This window comes from Calypte anna, chromosome Z (genome assembly GCF_003957555.1).
Source record: "Calypte anna isolate BGI_N300 chromosome Z, bCalAnn1_v1.p, whole genome shotgun sequence".
In the NCBI taxonomy this organism is placed as follows: Eukaryota; Metazoa; Chordata; class Aves; order Apodiformes; family Trochilidae; genus Calypte; species Calypte anna.
In genome coordinates this window covers 29,141,587-29,166,446 of record NC_044274.1, presented here as the reverse complement: position 1 = coordinate 29,166,446, position 24,860 = coordinate 29,141,587, and the positions used below count along the sequence as shown (strand labels likewise).

The following is a 24,860-nucleotide window of genomic DNA, read 5'->3' as shown; positions in this document are numbered from 1 at the left end:
TGTACAAGCAGTGTTCAATAACAGCCAAAACACTAGTGTCTCATCAACAGTGTTAATGTCACAAATCTAAAACATGGGCCACAACAGCTGGTATTAAGAAAAGTCCATCCCAGTCAGACACAGTACAACTGATTATAAAACCATTGCAAAATTACATAATCACCTTGCAGTCCTTAAAGGGAGTGGTCTTGGATTGATTTCTGCTAAAGTACTCATCAATGCGTGTCTGAAACTTTTTGGCAATGAGAGCACCATCTTCCCAGCTACATTCTGAATAAGGTAGACCTTGCCATTTGCAATAGTAGTCCGGATAACCAGCTGCTGACTTCTGATTTGAATGAGCTGCAGAAATACACCAGAGATCTGATAAGCATTATAATTCTGTATCTCCTGAAAACATTAATTTTTAGGTAATTAAGACAACATAAGCTAGCTTCATAGCACAGACAGCAAGACAGCTTTTCCCTTTACACAGTTTTGTTTTGTAGAGTCAGTTAACTTTCTCAACTAAAAATGCAACATGTAAGTAAGGAACACACAGATTTGTCAACACTGTTTTCTATCTGCAAGTTTGTAACATACCAATTATTCTTTCCACTATCTGATACTGTTTATGCAGATCATCTGTAAGCTCCTGCTGGCAGTTGTAATATTCCACATCTTCGGGAGAAGCATTTTTCAGCCTGTAATGGGAATTAATTTACTGCACTTATTACACTGTTTAGTTCTAAAGCTAAGAAAATTTGGCAACTCTAAAGGTCTGGCTAGAAGCACTATAGTATGTTGCTTAGAGAGATTCAATGAAGGGACAACTTAGAAATTCCTAAAACAAAATTCTTGCATCTGGCCTATGTGCCCATCATTACTGATAGAGAATGCTACTGATGGAGAATGGTACTAGTCATGCAGCTAATTTAGAATATTTATTCTCAACAGTTATAAGTGCACTTTACGAAGTATTTTTGTAGAGCAGTATTCAGGGTGGCTAATTCTGTAAGAATGCATCTTTATCATAAGCTGATAAAAATTGCACTATTATTCAATGCTTATATTAAACATAGTAAAACTGAACACCAAAAAGATGCCTTTAAAATGTATGGATTTCTTCAGGTTTTTGTTCTCAGGCTTGAACATCATGTTTGAGCCAAGAAAACCGAATTCTTCAAAGTAACCTGAAATTTCTAACATTTTGCAGGATCTCTGAAGAACTCTGATCAAAGTTTTTATTTTTAAACACTGCCCATCTTGTTAAAACTCCATTTGTAATACACACACGCTAAAACCAAGCTCAGATTATTATCCTGCAGGAACAGGTCAAGAAAGCTTCAGCTTTTGAAGATGTTGTCTTTCTGCAGCATAGACATTTGAAACTACTCTCTCAAAAAGGTTTAACAGGTCTCAGAAACACAAAATAGTATCTACATTGCTACAAAGATAAGTATAGTGGAAGTCTACATAAAAATACTCACCATCGTTTTGTTTCCTGATCCTTTTTCTTATAGTTGTCCAGTTTCTTCATTCCTTTAACATTTTGTTGCTTCAGTGTTTCCTCAGTTTCCCAAGTATTATGAATGTGTGACCAACCTTTCCATTTAATAAGATACTGTACTTCTCCTGGCTCCTTTGACTTTTCAAACTCAGCATTTGGGTCTCCATCTGCCTCAACTGCATAGATTGTGGTCACAGCACCTGTGGCTGAAAAAGAGACCACACCATAAGCCTTAACTGTGGCCTAAGTTAGCCAGTAAAAACATATACTGTAGAAAGCAATTAGTGATACTTTTAGAGAACATAAACTTGACTAGTAGCTACATCTCTCATGTCATTACACTAATTTGACCAATTATGATTTAGATATGTTAACACAGAAAGTCAAAAAAGAACCAAAACTTCTGTGCCTAACCTACAAGATCTTGTATTTTCTTAGCATTTCTAGTTTTTAAAGTGATCAACAAGGAACACTCCACTAACACTGCTTATTATCTTCTCTGTAACATTACTCACCTCCTGAGCACGCATGGGATATCTGACATTGTGCTTTCTCAGCCCTGAGACACCAGTGAACATCTTCTAGGAGTACTATAAATCTATTTCTTCCAAAAAAATATTTATTCTGCCTTCATTATCTTACTTGGGAAAATTTTTAATTAAGTACAGACCGTATCACTGCTGAAGCATACACGCAGCAGAAAACAGGCCCATTTTTCAAGGACCGCCAGATAAGGAAACGAGCCAAACAAGATGAAAGGGACAGAAAAATCAACAGAGCTACAACAGTGAAAGACAGCACTAGTGGCAAAATCATCTGGACAGAAAGAATGTAACAAGCTTAGTCCCAAAGGCTCTGTAACACTGTATTTTGAAGAAGAATATGGGACAGCTTGGGAGAAGAAAGTTGAGAGAAGAATTTAAGTTCTGAGACTAGTCAGAAACTTTGTAAATAGAATACAACCAATGGAACAGAAAAGGTAGCTCTGAAGAGCAAAGGGCTCAAGGTTTGGAGTTGGTTTTTTTTTGTGTGCTTGTTTTTATAATTATAATTCTAACATGTAATCTTAAACGCATAAGCAGAACATATGCATACTGCATCCTATTATTGATGGATGTATGACGTACCTACAACTTTAAAAAAAATACCTTTAAGAGTTTACATGCAGGTGCACCATTGAAATCTCAGATGCATTTTGTAGTCATTCCACACACTGCACTGTGTGGATGCAATTTGTACAGGAATAACCAATATCTAAACCTCAGTAGTTCAGCCTTGACAAGACTGCATTTTAGGGTTTAGGTTACTAGTCAGCTCCCTTATCTAGTCTACTTCCTCCACTCCTGTATACAAAATTTATACTGATCAAATATTGCTAGACTATACAAAAAGTGGTGTAATGATACCATATGCAGCTATCTTCCACTTAATTTTTATTTTCTACTTAGGCAAACAATTCTACATTTTACTCTACAACACTTAGAGGGGACTTCAAATAGGAACATTCTTATCAATATGAAAGATAAAAAAAGAAGAGGTTTTGGTTACTTTAAAGTTATTGTTATTCAGAAATGTAATGGCACCTAAATCCCAGACAGTCTGCTGAAGCTTCACCACAACACACTCCAGGTTCTAGAAACACTGACAAAAGAAAAATACCTCCTTTTCGGCCGACTCGACTATCCATGAACTTCTCTATAGTTTCAAATTCATCTTCTTCAGTTTGTGGAACATCTTCTCCACAAACTTCCAGCAAATCATCAGAATCTGTCTTGGTTTCTTCAGCCTCTTTGTAGCTAACATTAACTGTTGCCAGGCGACGAGATACTCTCTTATCATAATCATCATCCTCCTCTTCATCCTCTGAAGTATCAAGCTGTCTCTGTTTCAGTCCTGCACTCTTTTTCCCACTTTTTTGGTTAATTCTTGAAAACAGTAAGATATAACACACTAGTAATGTTTCAACAGAGGCAACAATAGATCTTCTGTATTGCTTTCCAAATACATGGATTTTATGAATGCTCTGTTAGTCCCCTTTCAGTACAGTAGACAGGAAAAGATACTTACTAGAAAGTGTATTAATATCTTACGTAGCTTTAGAAAATATTTTAATTTGCATGTATAACAGCAGTAAATACTCAAATGCTCATTAGAAGTAGTACCAGAGAATCCAAGTGCATGATTTCTTACCTACTTGGAGGTTTCCGGCTTCTGACCTTGTTTTTTGGCTCATAGTCAGATTCACTCTCTTCACAAGTGCTTTTCTCCCTATCTTCCTCTGATTCAGAATCAGAACCAGTTCCCGATACTGACCCTGATCCTGACATTTGCCAGTCTTCACTGTAAATATTGAAAGACAAGAGTAACCTATGTTAGGTCTTTTGTATTTTTTTAAGTCAAGTTTTCATAAACACTTGTATCTGCTATCGCACAGTATCTGCTATTATTTCAACATTCTTCACAGAAATAAAAATCTTCCAAGAGTAATTTCAGCTGACAAGACAGAAAACTCATCAACGAATATAACATAAGAACAAATGCCCAATGGCTTCAAAGAGAGTTGGACTAAATTTCCTGTTATCAAGTAGTAGGTATCACAACTAAATCAAAATAAATCACAAATAAAACAAAAATCTGGATTTTTATATATATTTCAGCATGAATGAATGAGTTTAGCTGACATTAACAACCAAATGCATTAAACATATGCAACAAAGATGCATATTAATCAGAATCTACACATGGTCAAATCCCTAAAGCCCTGTCATATTCTGGATAGTCCCATATTGTCAAATTCCTATTGTCCCCGTGGTCCACACAAGGAATGAAGCATGAATTGTAAAAATACAAAAAAGCTATATAAAACATTATCCCTAAGGCTTGATCAAGTACCAAGTACGGCAAAAACTCCAATCTGGATGTCTGGGAACAACAGCAAACATACATGTCCAAACGAGCCATACAACAAAAGTTCAAGTGGTGGATGTATGAAGTTGGTTATGGGTTTCTAAACTGAAGTATCTCTCACGTAACAGCATATGTTATTATAGGCAATCAAATAATTAACTAACAAAAGACTGTGAATAACAGAATTTGGCATTAACTAAGGTATTCTAAGAAATTTATTGTGAGACGGTCTTCTTAAGTAGTTTTCCATTTCTACAAGAATTTTTAGGGAGGGTCTTCAGCTCAAAAATAAACTGCCACAAAGTATTAAAAAAAAAACCAACAAAAAAACCCCCATTCACGAATGTTTTTGAACAGAAACTTTTACTCAGCAAGCAATAATACAGATGTTCCTTTGAGTTTATTTTAAATATTCCAAAATATTCTTAAAAATTGGAAATTTTTAAGATAAATTAAGATAAATGTAAATGTGAACTTCAGCCCTTCAAGGGTGGAGAAATAAAGCATGAACTATCAGCATATGTCACTGTGACAAAAAAATACATAATACTAATGAAAATGTCTTACTCTTTATGTTTTTTCTTCTTGGTTTCACTTGGTGAGTCATCTGCAGAGTCTTCACTACTTGATGAGTCCTGCAGATTAAGAAGGAAAAAAAATATCATCACAAAAACAATTAAGTACTTCTAACACTAAAAAGATAAATTAATTCCCACTTTAAAAGTGAAGGTGTATTATTTATGTTTTATACACTTCATCCCCCAAAGTAGAGTGAAATAAGGACTACTATTATTTTTGTACTTATCCATCTATGAATACTATGTATTATGAATACTATGAATAGTATGTACTTATCCATCTATGAATACACACCTTCACAGAACATCTCAAAAAAGCCAAACCAACCAACCTGCCTTAAAAATTACCAGTGTCCCTATGTAAAACAGTCACAGCTTAAGATGTTTCAATTTAATCAAGATCCTGGTTCTAGTAAATCCTAATAAAGTCTCCTACCCTCGGGAACCTTTTTAACTTTCATACTCTTTCACCTTTAATATCAGTTTAATAAAATGTTGAGAACAGCATGTCTGTTCTTTCTCTATGATCGAAGGCAAGAACCCTCTTAGAATTAGATTTTCCTAAAACCAATCTCATTGAGACTAACTCAGGATTTAACATCTCTCAGAACGGAGCACTCAACAAAGCTGTCAATTAATGTTTTAATAATAAGTTATTAAGTTCTGTGTGTAAGTTTTAATGATGAGCTGCTAAACCAGGCAAAACTAGAAATCCAACGAGAGTGTGACTGCACTGGACAGATTTTGTAGTGAAGAAGAAAGACTGCTTTAGAAAGAAACTCAATTTCATACTCACTGATGTCCTTAAAAGTTCCTACCGCACAAAATCAATGTCTCTAGCCTACAATTTAGGTTTTATAATACAAAGAATACAGGTTTGATTCATAAAATACAATAATTCTTTTTAAGTAACTGTTAAAAACTGGAAAAAACATAAGTTTTCAACTCCATACAGAATTTTTTAAAACCACAGCAAGCTACCTCTACACAGCAACAATTTGAAAAAAAATCTTTGAGCATTTTTAAGTGACTTTATAAAACTGAAGAAGCCACAAATACAATGCTTGTGGGGCAAGAAAATTCTGTCTATACATCACAAGAGTATCTACCTAAAATGAGCTCATAAGGCAGGCTGCTCCAGTTCTGGCACAACTCACTTGAGAACATATAACTAGAGATAATTTTTACTTTTCTTTATAAAAATGTCAGTTATTTGAATGTTACTTTTATAGAAGAGAGTAAGACTTTTACACACAATTAAGAGAATACAGCTTGGCTCTACATAATTGTATTCTAACATGAGACAGGCATGTTATTCACCTCTTCTGAACCACTGTTGGATGAGGATGCCTTTTGTTGTTGCTGTTGCTTCTTGAGCACTGCTGATCTTTGCACAGCAAGTATACTTGGACTAGATTTCCAAAACTGAACAGGAATGGAGATGCAAGAGTCAGTTAAACATACTGAAAGTCTCCAGTTTATCACATACTTACTTTTCATGAGTAGCATCACTATTAATACTGACCTTATATTTTACTAATGTATATATATTAAAAAAATCACTACAAAACACATTTGTAAAGCACATTTTGATAATGACTCTAGTAAACCTTTTCAGGCAACTTAGCTCATATGTTCCTATTTCATGCAGTAATACTGAAATACATGAACAAGAATGTAGCAGTAAATTAATGTGTGATGAAATTCAGGTAAGTCAAAATACTTAAAACATGAGAAGTTTTAAAGCATCAATTCCAGTACTTACCCACAAGAAACTTAGCCTATGCATATGCATCAGCCGAGTTAAAATCTTAATAAAAATACAACATTACCACTTCTAAATTTTTTTAAAATGAAAACTGATCTTGAAACTAACTGCACAGAATTGTATTTTTAAAAATTCACCCCTCCCCCCTGACAAGGTTAATTTATATGTCTTGCTTACCTCAGATCCATCAACTTTTATTGATTTAGCTTGAATTTGTTTCTTTTCTCTTGATGTGTCTGACTCTGATTCTGACTGAGTGCCTGACTCTGAACCAGAGTCAGAGTCACTGCTGCCTGACTGGCTGCTGCTTCCATCACTACTGCTTCCAGAACTTGAATCAGATCCAGAACCTGACACTGACCCAGAATCGTCATCTGATCGGCTGCAATGATAAGTTAGCAGGGTATCACACAACTGCCAGGGTAACAGGACTAATAAAAGAAAAAAGTCACCTTAGCTTCACCTATGAACCAACTGTTAGATTGACAAGAGGGTAGCATACAAATGGATGCAGTTAATAAAACTGAGATTAATAAAGTTCAAAATAAACAAGAGATGAGAACTCCAGAGTTTAACCATCTGATTAAATTATTCATTCTTTGTGAAGCCTAAAAAAGCAAGATAAAGCAAGAACATTTGAATTAATATGGAGGAGTCAAGCAAAAGAAATAGAAGTGGTAGAAATGTTTCTTACCTATACAAGCTTTCTAACCCCTCTTTAAACACTTGTGTAATTCCAAATCTCATATATACATACATACACAACCCCCCCTATTAACAGTTAAGTCAATTCCATAAAGATCTAGCTAAAATACAATAGTTAACTTTCAATCTTTACAGATCAGCAGTACACCTTAAAAAATTTACAAGCATGTACTTCTCGAAAAAAACTAACAAAACTATGCAGAGGATGTTTTTCTGTTAAAATAACAACAGTAAATTTCCCCATGCAGACAACCCTGGATTTGTAACTGATGGCATGATATTTGTTATTTTACATCAGATTTGGAATACTTAATAGGCTCAATATTTAAATATAAATATTTTAGTACCAATAAAAAATGTAGGAACATCAGTTTCCTACAACAACTTCACAAGGTAGCCAACTAAAAGTATTACTAAGGGTCCTCATTAGGTTAATACTACCATATTTCAAAGATACTAGAAGAAACACCAGCACAGAGAAAAATAATTTCAAACTACATGCACATTAACTGTAAATGCTTGAAAGTAGAGTAATCATGATGGCAAATTTGAAAAAGATAAAACCAAAAGCTGGTCTCTACAAGCAAAATTTCTCTGGCTGACAGTATGATGGAGATGGGGTGAAGGACAGTGCAAATACTGAGACAAAGCCACAAAATTGTTTCTCTTTCTTTCTATGCTACTAAAAACTGTATCACTAAAGAAATGAAGCTACCCATAAACAGAGTACTGTATGCTGCACCTCAGTTAGCCTTCTGTATCTGTGAATTCGAAAGAAAGAGAAAGAAATAGACCATGGTGAAACTTGCTTGTTCTGAAGGGAGAGATTTGAAGAAACCCACTGCTATTGGGTTTCCCTGCACATGCCAAAAGGAAAACTGGAATGCAACAAGGCTGCTCCCAAACCTTCAATTTATGCCATGAGGGGTTTACTTAATGCACTGTCCCAGAACTCTAACCTCACTTATCAAATAAAGCAGGGCACCTGCTACAGGATATGACCAGCTTAAACCATTTACCAGAAATAAACAGCACTCCATGGTGATCTTCAGAAGATATTTTAATTGTAATAATTTTCACACTGCATCAGTGAGATACACAGCTGAAGGGTTTTATGTTCTTCAACACTGGAATTAAGTGGTAACTTCAAAACAAAGAAATTAAGATAGGACAAAACCTCAGTCTAGTAGATAATGCTAGAGTTAGATGCAAAAAACCCAACTAACTACAAACCTTTCTCAGCTAGCCATCATTTAAGTTCTCTGTTAAATAATGCCAACTTGTCAACAGATGTGGATCATACAATATGCAATATTCAGACAAAACACCAACTCCTTATCTTGCCAACTAGCTCTCAAGAAAGGTGGGAGCATGGGAGTTCCTGCTACGTTCATGAGCAGGATCAGCAAAATAAAAACTGTTTCATAAACCCTGCTTCTCACAATAAATTGGCCTGATCTGGACAACAGCAGACGAATACAACCCAACTGCCAACCAACTGACAGTACCATCTGACTGAAGTACGGGTCTTAAAGTCAATATTCAACCACATTACTAAGAATTAATACATTTTTTAAAACAAATTTTAAAATCAGAAAAACAAACTACTAAAAAGCAAGGCTACAAAACAAACCTGCAAGTAGAAGAGGGATGGGTAGATGAAGAAAATAAATTGCAAGAAAGAAGAAAGAACAAACTATAATATCTATCACAACTGATTTAGGGTTGCCTTCATGATATATATATGAAGGAAAATACAGGATCACTACTATAGATTAACAGCTAAAATTAAATTTAGATGTCATAACATCAATAACATCCTACTAAGTTTTCTTATCCCAGTGTTACATCAGCACAAGGAAATGGGAAAAGCCAAACTCAGTAACAGCAAGTAATTTTAAAACTAGATAAACAGCAAGGATATGCCAAAATGCTTCAGATCTTAAGCTCCTATGGCAATATTCACACATGCTTAAAAAGAGTTTGAAATTACCTAGCAAAAGGCAATACAGGAGTTCAAACACACAAAGCTAGAGTATGTTGAGCAGAACCTCTTTCAAAATAATTCTCAAATCAATCAAAATAATTTCAAATCAATACAGATGTATGAAACTACACTCGAGTTTCTGCCTGTCTACTTCCTCACGTGCAGTACATGTTCCCAGAGGTCTCTATGAAATTACAACACATACAAAAAACAGGCACGATAAACAGACATGAATTGTGAAGAACTTCCCTGTTGACTGGCCACAGAACTAGTAACTGGCTCTGAGGACTACCAAAGAACATTTACTTCACCATGTCCTTCCACACAAAGTTTCAACCTGAACTTCAGCACAACTTGCACTTGAAGGAACAACCTCTCCAAAGGTATTACTATAACCCAGAAACTTAAAGCTCCTGTTTGCAAATGAGGTATGAAATACACCATAATGCAGAGGGGTGACAGTGGCACAACCATTCTCTTTCTATGCACTGTGACATACTGCCTCTGACTGGTGTGGTGTACTTATAGGTTCTATTACTTAATTTTAATGAAACTAAACCCTCACAAATGAGAGAAGTAACTTTAAAAGATACCTGTGGACTGCAAAGAAATGGTAGACTGAAGGTAACACTAATATGGTGAGCACAAGCAAACAATAAGAAAACAGCAGAGTTGACACCTCTCCTAGTACAAATTCTGTCAGCCACATTGCAAGGTAGAAAAAACAATGACAACTTAATCACATCTGACAAGAAGTTGAACTAAAAAGAAAAAAAAAGTTAGAGACTATTTGAAACGTGTTTACATGCACTGTTGTTAACAGTTCACCTTGTCGTAACCATATGTGTCCTGAGATGTCATCTAATGATAGTATGAAGCCACCCCACCCAATCTCCAGGACATCTGAAAGCTAACCATCCAGAAAAACAAACTTTTTTTTTTCCAACAGTGTTTCAAGTCATGTGATACTCAATCCTATACAATTTCACAAAATTTCATTAGAAAAGCCTGGAAGTCTCTGTTGAGATCCTTCACCTAAACACATGGGACAACAATGCCATATGTCATTGGACAATTTACTTCTTGCCTGTATAAAAATTGCTATAATAATGAACAGAAAACACTAGTGACAAACTACAGTACATTCCTTTGTTAGCAAACATGGCCAAAAGATGCAAAGAAAACACTGTTAAAGACTTAAAGAAACAAAGATTAGAAAAAAATTATGCATTGTAGGAGGTCTGCTGTTTGCTGGATTGATGTACAGATGCTTAACCATAACATGACCCAACTTAGGGTACTTGCTAGATTGTTTCAATGATAAAATACATGAGAATTCTTTTTTGTGAACCAGCAGAGGAAAAGATGCACCAGAAAAAATATGTTCTCAAAACTGAACTACTTCTTCCATTAAAAAAAAAAAAAAAAAAAAAAGTTTAAAAGAAGTCTTATGAAGAAAACTGCAAGTGTAACCAACTGCTTTGACTGGAATAAAAAACAGATTCAGGAAAGGGTGAGAGAGAGAGCACCACATATGAAATTCATCCACTGCATAAACCACAGGCAAGCTATTGCAGCAAAGAATCTGGAGCAAGAAGCATACAAAAGGATATCATCAATACGGGTAATATTACAAAAACAAGGCCATTAAATAGTAGAATTTTTAGAACACTTTGTAAGGAGATGAGGAATGACCATAAAAATCTTTTGTACTGAGGGGTTCACTGCTTTAAAGCAATGTTGCAAATCTGCTGACCTTTTTATTTAAAAAAAAAAAAAAAAAAAAGGTGGTCACAGGTAGTATGTGTAGCATACATAGTGGTCACAGGTAGTATATACTTTCAAAAAAAAAAAAAAAAAAAAATCACACTTAGGAGTATCCCTTCCAGGTGAAGGTCACATTTTAATGATGCAACTTTATTGAAGCAACTGTTTCTCAAAAGAAAGTTAAGCTACAGAGAGAGCATCCTGAAAAAAAGATGCTGGGAAAAAATGTCAATTATTATATGATTTTATTGCCAAAGCCAATGCATGTCACCTGTAAAAGCTATCATGTCCGTACACTTAAAAAATTGGGAGACAGACATTTATAACCTGTTTTAAAATTTTCCAAAAAGTTTTGGTGCCCTTTGAACCCATTTTTTAAAAAGAAAAAAACCTGCAACTTTGATTAATTTGCAAGAACTGGCTGACATTAGTCCTTAGTATAATGATTTAGGAAGCACAGTCAGTGATGTACTTCTTCCATTTTGATGAACGTACCTTTGTGAGGTAACTTTTTCAGCTCCGAAAGCCATTAAAACCGAGTACCAACATAAACTGAACTTAGAAGTACATCTTTAAACCACTGTATCACAAGGTATTAAACCAAGATTTTAATAAATAGGAATACTCATATTAGTTCTGTAAAGTGAGCGCAAAAAGGTTTTTTGCCAATAACAAATTAAGTAATTTTCAAATATTATTTAATTTTTATCTCGGCCTTTAAAAAATCTGTTTCTTATGTATGTTTTACAATTTAAGTATTAGCACAGCAGTACATGTATGTCAGTTATACATTATTACAGATATATTGGAGGTGTATGCTCAAACATATTTTTTTATTTATATAAGTGTACAAACAAAAATCTTGAGACCACTGTATTAAGGGATAAAAATCCCAACATATTAGAGATAGCTCTTCCTTCCTATCTATCCCAGACTACGAGGCAAGCCTTGGCTATTAAAAATGAACATAAATCTAATCCCTTTCATGCGATTACCTATGACCTTCTTCCACATGACCGTGATTCAGATTAAATCCTACTATGGCAGATACTATCCCTAAGAGTAAAGACAGAATTATTTAAGAGAAGGTACACGCATTTACACATGCATATTCATTCAAGAAAATTTCCATTCAGGAAGCTAGCATAAATCATGACCTTCCTGTCTTTCCCTCACCTTTTCTGAACATAAGTCAAGATAGTCTCTCGGCAGAACAAATCCATAGCTGAAGACTACCTTCTTTGTTCAAGTCTTCTGGCAGAAAAGTCATACATATCTTAAACATGATCAGAAAAGCAGTGTACAAGACTTCCTTCTCAGTTAACTGTTCACCTATGTTTGTAAAATCCACCCTAGTCCACCATGTCACATTATGTCTTCCCTTTGCTCTGTTCTCGTACTGCCCTCTTCTATCCAGCTCTATTTTGCGGTCTAATTTGCTTTTTTTTTTTTTTCCCTACCTTCTTCACTGATAAATGGGCTTCCAAAAATCCTAATGTCAAGAGCTGTTATAAACACAATCAAGCCTCGAATAGGAAGTATAGATGGAAGCAACATGGCAATGCAAGTTAAGCTATAAAATAGAGAAGTTTTCACTATATCATACACAGAAATACAGTATTTGCTAACTCTTGGAAGACAATTTGTGCTTTTGTTTTGTATTTTGTTTTCAAAATAAAATTAATTTTCAAGTAAACTTGAAGGCAAGCATCAGAGCATTAAAAGCCCCTTTAAAATGCACATAAGTAACAGACACTAAATGCCAGTATCTTAAAATGCTCACAAGTAAGTTTCTTTCCTCAAATGCTATGGTTAAGTATTTTTTAGTTTTCTTTAAAATAAATTTAATTTTATTTAGATGCATAAGAATGATTTATCACTCCCAATAAAAAGCAAAGAAAATGAAGACTGTAAAGTTACGGTTATTGAATGGTGTTTTCTGACATGAGCTAACAACTCAAAAGAGATGCACTGTATTTCCCAGCCTGCAGATTACTTCCTGCTGGCACTACTATAAACTTTCCCCACAGCAAAGGTATCAAAACCATACTTGATTATCTACCAACTTTCATGACCCTGTGAACCAGACTGAAAGTCTTTGAGAGCCACAAGTCATGTATCTTAGGAGTGCAAACAATTTCTTGGAATCCCCCACAAGCATCAGGTATCAGTGGTTGTCCAGGGGTCTACAACAACTCTTTGCAATACAACCACATTTCAACATGCAACTCTTTTCAGGGACAACACAATGATGTCTTTCCCAGAAGCTACTTTTTCAGGTCACCAGGAAAAAGAGTATTAAATGGGGGATTAAACTTTTATGGGGTATTAAACTTGAGGGGACACATCTGCATAGGAACCATGTATACACAGCCTGTATCACAAAATGTCTTGAGGAATGTGAAAAGTTTGCATCTGCTGCAATTTTGAAACTCTCAGAACAATGGAATGAATCCAAAATATGTGGAATAAGCCAGTTAGGTTAGACCATGACTAGGACCTGGATAAAACCAGCAGGAGTCTCAAAGCCGAAGTGAAGCTGCCTCATGAATTTATAGTTTTTCATTAGTTTCTCGACAAAAACCACCTGGGTTTTGATACATACCTTATCTGAACTCTTTCAAAAAGAAAAAATACATTTCGAGCTTTGATCTGGACACCTTATCGCACGGCGTAATATATCATTCCTGATAAAATAGAAACTTGCTAACCAAAGATAAGACAACTGCTTAGTGCGAGTGAGGAGCCTGCTCTATCCACTAGCTTTTCACAGCATGTCAAACTATCACAGTTTCCCTTAGCATTCAGATGCTTCTGTTGATCTGGCAATTCCTGTGCAGCAATATATAAGTATGTACAAGGACTGGCTGAGAGATGTGGGGGTGTTCAGCCCAGAGAAGAAAAGGCTCTGGTAAGATCATACAGCAGCCTTCCAGTGCCTGAAGTTGTCCTACAGGAAAGCTGTGAATGGCTAAGGACATGTAGTCACAGGGTAAGAGGCAGCAGTTTTAAACTGGAAGAGGATAGATTTAGCTTAGACATTAGGAAGAAATTCTTCAATGCGAGGTTGCTGAGACGCTGGAACCCAGGAAGGTTCCAGTGAATTCCTCATCCCTGGAAGTATTAAAGGCTAGACTGGATGGGGTTTTGAGCAACCTGGTATCGTTTTATGTCTATACTCTCTCCTGTTGTACACACACATCTTTATTAATATCATCCATTAAACTTCTACCAAAAAGAAGCCAGTGCATAGGAGTAATTCTGCAACTATGTTTGGGAAATCTTTGTTTCAACTCTAACCTAGATTTCTTAAAAGAGAGCCAAATGGCATGGCTTTCAATTCATCTTTTTTACCTCCTATGGGAAGTATGAACTTTTATAGTACATTGAAGCCTGCTGACAAAGTGCTCAAACTTTACTGAAGCAACTTTCGTGGTCCACAGACTACTAAATCCACAAAGGGAACTAAACCCACTGAAATTACTATCTTCTTTTCTAATGAGCTTTCAAGTGTGTAATCAATGATGCTTTTGATCTAAGCAGCTGCGATCTGCTTACTGCAAAAATGGAGCCAAATACATTCCAGCCATCTACTTCCCATGTGAATTGCACTGAGCACAGAGAAGAAAGGTTTGGCTCAACTCCTCCTTGTTCTTCAGGAAACATAGGAAGAGCAAAGAGATGGGAATCCATATTGTTATTCACCACTATTGTTCACTGATGTCAACACTTTCGCAGTCCTAGTGCTACCTGGAACTTGCCTTGCAATTCAGGTATAACTGCCCTTCTTTCCTTATTAAACTTTCAAACTACTATTTAACTAGAGTCTATTTAATAACATGCAAGTTTGCAACAGAATCCTTTCAAGAACTCTACACAATGGTGCTTTGCTTAAGAGACAGCTTCTCAGAGTACTGATACAAAATTTTGGTGTTTACACTCACAGATGAACAATACCTATTTTTCCTTGAGCTACTTAAAAATATTCCAGAGTACTGATTCAAGTATACAAGCAGCTCAAGAAGTACACTCTACTGTAATTATTACACAGAAATCAGAACATCAAGCATCACGCAACAAGATCAGGTAAGAGAATTTATGCCAGCCTACAGTTTCCATCATGCTTGGTTCTAGTACTGATTTATAGCTTCAGAGGTTGCTGAGAAAGGCAAGGAAAGTACAAACAGTGCAGCCAGTTATTCAACTGTGAAAATACAAGAGATGCACTTTCTGCCAGTAGCAAAACAAAACTTAAGGCTCAACACCTGCAGCAGTGGAAAGCTTTCTGCTCATCTACCAGACAGATAAACAGATGCAAGGCTGTAAAGGAACGCAGGAGCATGGCAAACTGGCCCTTTCTTTTGCACGCTTCAGAAATAATTCACCTTCACAGCCAGTCACAGAGAGTAAAGTACAACTATAATTCCTTACCACAATGCTGACCAGTGCATAAAATCAAAGGTTTATGATCAGTCCCTTCTCCGGTCCTCCTACTGCTGAGAATACTACAGGCTTTCCATAACTTTTGCAAGTCATGGTGTTTCTGTAAAACAATACAATGCAGTATCCATGAGGCCTGTGTATTTCTGTAAATCTAGCCCTGATCTACTGCTTCTCTTAACTTTCTGAAGTAATTATGGTGGCTCCTCTACATCAGACTACATCTAATTGTTATCAAGACTGCCACTCTAGATTGACAGCGTGGAAATTTACACCAGACAAAGGCAAGTGAATAGCTTTACTGCACTAGTAAAGTATCAAATTTGTAAAGTAAAATTACAATTTGTTGTGGTTATCACCAATATTGCTGCTTTGAGTATCACTATATTTACCTTGGTCTCTTCTTACTTTCTACTACTCCTTCTAAGTCTGAACTTCTTTGCAATTTATTCCTAGCAGCAATTCTCCATTGCTTTTCTCAGTTGTTCCAATCTCCTCTCTGGCCTTTTGAATGGAACAGGACTACCAGAAGATTATTAAACACAAATTTTTTACTGATCTTTACTTCCATTTTGTAGAATTCACTTTTTTTTTTTTTTTCTCCTTCAGATTTGAAGGCAGCAACACTTCCCAAGGTACAGTCAGCTATCTGTCTATAGTTGCAGCTTCCTAAGGCAACTCCCTGTGAAGTGAAAACAATCTGGAGTTCTGGAAACTTACAATGAAGAAAAAAAAAAAAGACTGAACAACAAAGACAAGTCATATAAAGATATTCCCTAAGTGTCATACTCCTTTTACTGTAATTATTTTAATAATAGAACTAGGCTGGATAGAAAGGAGTCCCATCATTTAAAATGGAAAGCTTTCACATTACATTTACAAAAAGTTTCCTGATAATGCCTGCCAAATATGTAAATAACCTTTCCAAGACCTGCCCGTGAATTAGACAATAGGGTTTTAAAAACTTTTAAGATGTGCTTAGTAGGATGTTTAATATGAAGAACATAGTCTCACTTCACAGACACATGTCAATGTATGTACTATGCATCCTCCTAACATTTTTTGCTGGGAGCTTTATAATGTTTAGCTGGTTCTGTCTTACATATTGCTACAGCTTTTAAGTAACTTTAATATACTGGTATTGATGGGCAGTTGTAGTTTCATACAAAGTAGTCTTCCCATAAAATCTTAAGCAAGGTGGCTTCTTTCAAGTAGTAAGAAAAACCACACAGAATCTTGTCCCTCGTAAATTCATGTTTGTTGGCATTCTCACAGTCCAGAACACTAGCCTTGCTTATACCACTTTGTTTCTCTTCTCACCCGATAAGGCCTCCTTTTTTAATTTTTTTAGGTAACCAGAAATAGTCCAGTTACTAGAAGAAACTCCAAATTTGTTTGCTAACTGGAACAGTATCAGATTTATTGAAAGGACAAATCTTCAAAAAGCATGCATTACAGCTTACTAATTATCCACAAGACGGAAAGTTTACTCTCTTTCTAGGACATTCCTTTGTATAACAGGAAGGTTGACTTAAAAAAAAAAAAAAATCACAAAAGTTATTAAATTTTCTTTAGTTATATGTTCATAGATTTTCTTGTTATTTGCACTCAAAGTCATCCAAACACTTCTCCCTCCCCATTCTTCCCACTCCATCACACACTGTGATAGGTGCAAGCATAATGGCCAGCAGATGCTAGCTGTTCAGCTCGCAGTTACACTCTTGCATTTCTTCACTTCAGGAAATAATTTAGATCTCCCTCTACCTAAATGGAAGTTTCCACAAAAGTGCAAAGATTTTCCTTTGACCCTCTGACTGACAGGGTCAGCTAACTGGTTCACCAGGCTGTGATGAGACAGAGAAGCAAAGACACGGACGGGTAAACCAACAGCACAGGAACAACCACCTCTCTAAAGCCATTTTTTGTTTGCAAGTTTGCTCTTACTCCTTAAACCTTCAGCACTCATCATACTTCCAGCTCTAGAAACCTAAACTTTCTAGAGCTGGAGAAACCTTGTGAACTTAGCATTGTTCTAGAATAGGAACTTAATTCCACTCCTAAAAACTCATGGTTACACTGCATGGATGTGTAACCAGGCTCTTCTAAACATGTGAACCCTCTGCATGTGCTAGAAAACTAGCATTAGAGAGTGACTTTTCTTTTTTTTTAAATGAAAACAGTTGAAAAACTGTACTTTCATTCAGAAAACAAATACTTTGCCCTCAAAATACTAAAAAAAGACTCTTCTGATGGATGCTAACATGGTTTTAAGACTACATAAGCTTTCCTACCTAAGGTGCATACAAGATCATTACAAGTGATATGAATGTAACAAGAAGAATATGTACCTGTAAGAAAGCATGTCCAGTCCTCCTAACTATGGTCTGCTTGCTAACCAGTAAGCTTTGGCACGAAGTTCAAATACAAACTAGTTTTAGTAAACAAAATATAACAGAACACATAGGCAAGAAAAATTGAAATAAGCAAGTGCTTACCTTGACTCTCCACTACTGTTTCTTAAGCTTTCTTCATCACTGTGCCCATTCATTGTAAATATTAAGAAGTTTAGAAAGTAAACAAAAGTCCCCTCAGGTTACACAGTGGGTATGGAGAATCTACTTCTTGGTACTCTGTACGTTTTCCAGGTGATGTGTGCTATAGTGTTCTCTGAGTGTATTCACAATTAGTCCAAAAATACCTAAAATAGTAAAGAAAAATGTTGACACAATTTGAAATTATTTTTTCAATTGAAAATATATCAAAAATAGTTCTGTCTTTTAATGACACTGAAGAAGGCATTCTGTTTTATGTCATGTTTTTAACCACAAAAATAGCTCTTGTGTGTTACCCGTTCATGGTTGACCATTTTATCACCATTTCCTTGTGTTAAAAAAAAAAACCACCAAAACTATCTTTCCTGATATTTGTGAAAAAAAAAAAAAAACCTTCTCAGGAGAAAAGACTTTTTTCATAGTTAAACTTACAGGAAATGAAACAACCAACTCAAAGACACAAATGGATGAGAGATCCAGCTTTTCCTTGACTGCAATTAGGTTCCAGCATACAGACCATTATGCTTCTTTATGAAACTTTTCACTGATGCTACTATAGAGATTGCAATTTCTGCTGAACCACTAGCTGCAGAGCAGCAAATACTATGGGAATCACAGTCTCTTTAGCACTGCCGGGTGAGAACAGCTTACTTACTGCCTATCTACACTATACATTATGGCTAACTTTTGCCATAGTACTGACTTAGAACAAAGTAAATCTAAATTTTAAAGAAAAACTACTTATCTGAACACAGGGATATAAACCATGTTCTGCTAACGTCTGCTTAGTGAAATACATTTCATGCACAAAACATAACGGAATCGTTTGCAAATACACACATAATGCTTACATCCAATTGTGGGTAGAGGCAGCAAGATAAAGCCTGTCTTGTTTTATAACACTGGTCTCAACTAAGTCAAATCAGCAAGATCCCACAAACAGAATGATCAGTTTCACATATAAGAACACCTTAAATCAGATCACTGCAGTACCCTAAACAGAGAAAGTTGAGGCTCACGGTAAATGGACTGCAAATACGAACTATCTCATAACCAAATAAATAGCTGCGTCTCTCGCAGTTTACCGACGTGAAAGTGATTCCTGCTGGTTGCCTCGTTGCCTGCCCCTAGCTGCTCTCCTCTAACATGCAACCCTGAGCTCAGCGGAGCTGGGAACCTCGTTTCAAAGTAGGAAATTACCTGCGCTCAGGCACCGTATCAAATAGCCGGGCCACTCCGGTCACCAAACAAAGGCGATGCGGGAAAGTGACAGGAAGATCTGTAACTCAGGCGGGGTCACGAAGGGAGGTCGAGGACCTACCCCGCGACAGAGGCTACACGGGCTCTGCGCCGACCGCCTGCAGGTTCCCGGCTGCCCGCCCTCCCGCCCGGACTAACCCTCACCTCCGGGCTCGGCAACAACCCGACCTCAGGGAACACCTTGAACAGGGGCGAAACTTGCTCTCTGCCGCCACTTAAAGCTCCGCGGCTATCCTGCACCGAGCCCTGCCCTCCCGCACCGCGCTCCGGCGGCCTCCCTCCGTCTGCCCCCAGGATGCTGCCACGGAAGCCCGGTCCAGAGCTGCCTCCCGCCTCCAGAAAGGGCCCTCCGCTGGCGGCGCGGCCTGCACAGGCGCCGCTCCCAATCAAGGCTTCCTGGCAGCGTCTCCAAGGCTGCCGGTGTCCTCCGTTCTCGCCTCTCCCGGCGCCCCCCATGGTCAGAGGAGAACCACGGCCGCCCTCCAGCCTCCCCGGCCGCTCTCGGCACTGGCTCCCCCCGCTGGAGCGACGAAGAGCGGCTCAATCCCGCCGCCGGCCTCGACACTTGCAGCTCCCTCCCTCCGCGGAAAACAGCGAGAAGGCCCAAGAACCCAGCCCTGCTCCGGGCACCTGGCTCCCTCCGATGAACGGTGGGCACCTCGCCCCATTTCTTCAACACGGCTCGTCCCGCACCGCACCCCCTCGACCTTCCCTGTTCAGGAGGTGCACAACACCTGGCGAAAAGGAGAGGGACCACGGCGTGCCTCTGCTTACCTTCGTACGCCCGGCCCGGCCTTCCCAGGTCCGCCCCGGACTGTGCTACGCCCCACGGGGAGGTTCGTACAGCGGCCCTGGGTCGGGGGCTGCTCCCGCGGCTGCGACGGGGCCTGGGCCACCGCTCCTCCCGCTGGCCGCCGGATCCTTGCAGAACCGCACGTGGGGTTGCCCGCCACCCTCGCCGGCTCGAACAATGAGGCTCCGAACCGGACAGGGAGGGACGCAGGGAAAATCAGGATAGGCTCTGCACCGCTCTTGCCCGCCACCGCTTCTTAAGTCCTCCCTACCGCCGCCATCATGCCGCCGCTCCACTCGGCCTCCCCCTCCCGCGATCGGATGGAAACTCCGGGTGTGATGTCAGCCCTGCGTCCTGGGACCGCGGGGAAGGAGGAGAAGGAGGAGGAGCCACGACCGGGAACGACACGGTAGCGCCGCCGAGCTGCTTGGAGGGTGTAGGCAAAGGCAGGGTGGGTGGTTTGTTGTGGTCGGAGGCGACCGAGCTTGTCCGCAGCGACCGCCCCTCCGTACGGAGGGTGCAGGGGTCTGCGCGACGGCTGCTCTCGTAGTGGTGAAAACTGAAGGGCGCGACCCGGCGCCCAAGCGGCGCCCGGAGGCGTGAGGCCCTGTACAAGCTCGGTTTCAGATGTTTGTTTACCGTGTTTTGCGCAGCATGTTTTTTTATGTTTGCGCTGGGGTTTTCGGTGTGGAATCACAGCCCAGCGCCAAGCACGAACGCATTTCTTAGTCTGCGCAGTTCCCCAGTGGTAGGTGGGCGCATTTAGAAAGGGGTCAGTGCGCTGCTGCTGGCAGGACGCTCCTCTAGGACTGCTACCCGGCTGGCCTCTGGTCTTCCTCCTCCCAGCACTAACACCCGCTGTTTTCGAAAGGATGAACATGAGCCGTTTGTTTAACATGCCGCATGTTCGTTGTCGAGGATAAAACCCCAAACAAAACAAAACAAAACTGAAATCAAAACCAAGCCAAATAAACGATATGTATATATATATATATATATATATATATGTATATATATAAACTGTCCAAATGTTCCCGGAGTGGCAAGATCAGGCAGTTGAGTGGAAGAGTATGCTGTAAACAATGCAACGCTGTGGCCAAGCGCTGTGTGGCAAAGAGGAACCAACTCACCTACTTTGTCTGCTTCGGGAGCACACTTAGGCAATCACACTGTCACTCTAAAGGTGGATTGTGGAGCCATTACTGACTTGATATCTGGCACCAAACCTCTGGACTTGTATTTGTTTAGCAGAAGTGAGGTCAAAATCAGGATAAAAACACAGTTTGCTCATCAAAGAGGGGAAGCTTAAAGGAACACAGTCACTGTGTGGGTGTACTATAGGAAGGTGGTTATAGCAGCTCTCAAAATCAACTTGAGTTATATTGGTCAGGAATCAGTGTCTAAGACACAGTCAGGCAGCTGGAGCTCTCTTGGGCCTACAGGTTGCTCTTCCAGAGTGAGCAAATGTGGCTGCAATCAGCAATCTGGGGAGGGTTGGCAGCCAGTGTACCAACCACCCTTCAACTGGGTTGCTGAGGTTGCTTGCAGCTGTCTTCAGCCCACCAAGTGGCTTGTAGGACTGGCTGCCACGTACAGGGACTTGTGGTCTGAGGAACACCGAGACTAGATTAGGCATATACCCTGCATACAACTTTAAAGAACTGTATAGTAAAGTACCCCAAAATCTCAGTGGCTGTTAGCAGAGAGTAATTCCCCCCCCCCCCCCCCGATTTAAAAAAATGCACCAAGAATTGCTCAGACAAGAAAATAACTTCAGTTTACAAGAAGACTGTATTACAATATGTTCCTATTGACACACATCTGCCTGTCAGCTTAAGGGAGGGTATTTTATTGTGGTAGCCAAGATCAGTGCTGCAAGGTCAATGGACAAGTTTAAATTCAAGACTGAAAAGAAAAAAAAAAAAAAAAAACTTAGGAAAAAAGTCTTAGGAAAGAAACAGCAGAAAGCACCAAGAGTTGGTTGCAAAACTCCTCCAGGTCAATAGAGATATATAAATATATAATTTTTGCCTTTAATATCAACATGACCCACAGAATCAGTAAAAACTGTAATAATGCAGTCACACCTAAATACAAAAATTAATTTAGCATCTCTTAATGTTTACAGGCTCTCTCTTGCAAACTACTACACTTTGTCTAGTTGGACGTATTTAATAAATGCTCAGGGAAGAAAAGAGGCGATTTGGTTGCTTAACTGCAGAATGAATCCCATTCTTATTGATCAATAAAAATATAAAATATTGATCAATAAAAAGGACAGATATTAGTAAAATTCCTTTAGTTTTCTATCCAGCTTCCTCTATTCAAGTTCCTAATTATTCATAAATACAGTGGCTTTTATTCTTCTCTTTTCTTTGTTTCTCTTCCTTCCTACCTCTATGTAAGAAATCGTGTAGAGAAAATGGGTTTTATTCTGGTAGAAAATACCTTTCCAGACTGATGCTCTGAGTCATGTGCATAATTTCATTTTTATACATATTAATTTTTAATCTCTAGTAACAACAACAATGGTATTCAATTTAAGTTAACTAATAGAAATAAAGTAGTATTCCTATAAGTCCAGAAGGTTGGTTTAGCCATTAATACAAGATTGAACAAAAACTACCTATTCTTTCAGGAAAAGAACTGAGAGAGAAATTTTCCATTTTATCTGCCAACTTGCATGGTCAGAGTTAGTCTTGTGGCGTTTTCTAATTATCTATTGCTCACAATGCATGGTTTTATTTTCAGCTTAAGGCCCCAAATCTTCCAACTTTTTAAATATGAGCACAGTTTCCTGGTATTCCATGTTAGAAAGGTACAACTGTACTTACATGAAGTGTGTTTGTAATAGTTTATTTTAGCTATCAAAAGTAAATAACTGAATATATGACAGTGTTATAGTTTGAACATGAGAAGGGCAGCACCCGTGGGGGTCCCTTCCCTCCCATTCCCTGCCCACATTCTATAAAGCTCAGGCAGACCCCAGCCCCTCCTCTCTTTCGCCCGCTCTCTGCTTCGCTGCTGTTCCCCTGCGCTCCTTTACCCCCAGCTCGACACTGCTCTTCAGAATCCACATCCATCGGGTGCTGGGAAGAGCCCTGGAGCCCTCTCCTGGGTCGGCCCTGCAGCAAGGGGCCTTCATCCACCTGTCCCTGACACCAGCGAGAGCGGGTTGGATAGATATATCTGTATATATTTGTATTTATGTTCTTTTGTTACAGCCTTTCCCCTGTTTCAGTAAATGTTTCCTTTTATTTTTTAAATATATTTCCAATTTCAAGTCTCTCATTTTTCTTTATTCCCCTTTTATCTTCTTTTTGGGAGTGTCGTGGTGATGGGGTAATAGAGAATAATTCTGTCCTCTTTTCAGTCTGCCCACACTGCTAAGCTGTGACAGACAGAAAGCACTACCATAAATTAAGAATCACAGTTGGGGCTGAGAATCTTATCAGCAGTACTAGCAAGATTGTGAAATTGGTTCTGTGGTTCCATTTGGAGATGCAGAGCACCTCTACCCTCTTCACATGCAGCCCAGTATGTTGGATGTCCTTGCGGTTGCTAGAATATTCTAGAGCAGGCAATGATGTTTTAGATTAATCAAGCAATAGGTAACTAACTACACTGGCTCTGAACACCCATTTGCAGAAGGGCATGTATAAATTTTACCATAATCTGTTACTATTGAGGAGACTACTATAAACAGGGGTTTGTTTTGTTTTGTTTCTTTTGTTTGTGGGGTGGGTTTTTTTGTTTGGTTTTTTTTTGTTTGTTTCTAGAACTCCAACACTAGTAGCTTTAGTACGCAAAATAATAAGGTTAAGCCTGCCTCCTTTCCAATAAGAAGCAATCCTTAGCCTTTTTTAGTGTTACGATTACTAAATGCAACTACAGGTGGGAGGTACCTGTCTGCTTCCTCTCTGTCATGATAGCCTGTGTGCTCAGTAATGTCAACACTGTAATTAAAAGTACTGACCTACACTTTGTAACCCAGGAGATCACCTCTGTGCACTAAATCTTCTGTGTGCCAAGGTGCTATTCAGGTGCTTTGTTTTTTTTTGTTCCCAAAAGCTCAAGGTGTACCTGAACAAGGCCTTTCACTTGTGTTTGAGAGAAGGTGCCTCTCATTACGTAAACTCATTTAGTGCCACAGCAATACAAAGCAGGCTTATTCAAGCAGAATGAATTCCTGTTTCAACAGGATATGAATTGAACTAATTACAAAACTTGGAAGAAGTCTGTATTTTTAACAATATTTAACTTAATATCCTTGGCTTCTTCAGTTTCCTTCACTTATACTCTCTTGTAAAGTCTCTAAGCTGCCCTGAAAATCTCCTTTGAAGGTAATAGCTTCACAATAGTTTAAATTAGCTGGAGTTAGAGCTGTTGTTATCCCATACTCTTGTCTGCCATACCACCCAAAAACTAACCCCCCACAAAAAGAAACTGCTTTCCAGCCACTTCGACTTTCTGAACTAGGTCATGACATAGCTGCACATGCAGTTATCCTTGTGCAGTAAAATAGCAGGAGCAGTTGTTATATTGAGTGTTAAGAAATTGATGCCAACAGTATCAGGAGATTTTTGTCCACAAAGCTGTGAAAGGCAGATTTTT

The 24,860-nt window shown here is 38.5% G+C and overlaps 1 protein-coding gene across 1 annotated transcript in view; it reads right to left on the bottom strand.

Moving 5' to 3' along the window:
- CHD1 (chromodomain helicase DNA binding protein 1) overlaps positions 1–20,311 on the bottom strand; it is a 53,173-nt gene extending 32,862 nt beyond the window's left edge. Inside the window, exons 1-10 of the mRNA XM_030467076.1 lie at positions 20,228–20,311; positions 18,137–18,339; positions 6,920–7,124; positions 6,295–6,399; positions 4,964–5,031; positions 3,680–3,829; positions 3,149–3,414; positions 1,470–1,695; positions 583–683; positions 164–342 (exon numbers count right to left, since the gene is read on the bottom strand). Of these exons, the coding sequence (XP_030322936.1) occupies positions 164–342; positions 583–683; positions 1,470–1,695; positions 3,149–3,414; positions 3,680–3,829; positions 4,964–5,031; positions 6,295–6,399; positions 6,920–7,124; positions 18,137–18,189 (1,353 nt within the window). The 5' untranslated portion in view covers positions 18,190–18,339; positions 20,228–20,311. The remainder of the gene's footprint in view (positions 1–163; positions 343–582; positions 684–1,469; positions 1,696–3,148; positions 3,415–3,679; positions 3,830–4,963; positions 5,032–6,294; positions 6,400–6,919; positions 7,125–18,136; positions 18,340–20,227) is intronic.
- Between the last annotated feature and the right edge of the window lie 4,549 nt (positions 20,312–24,860).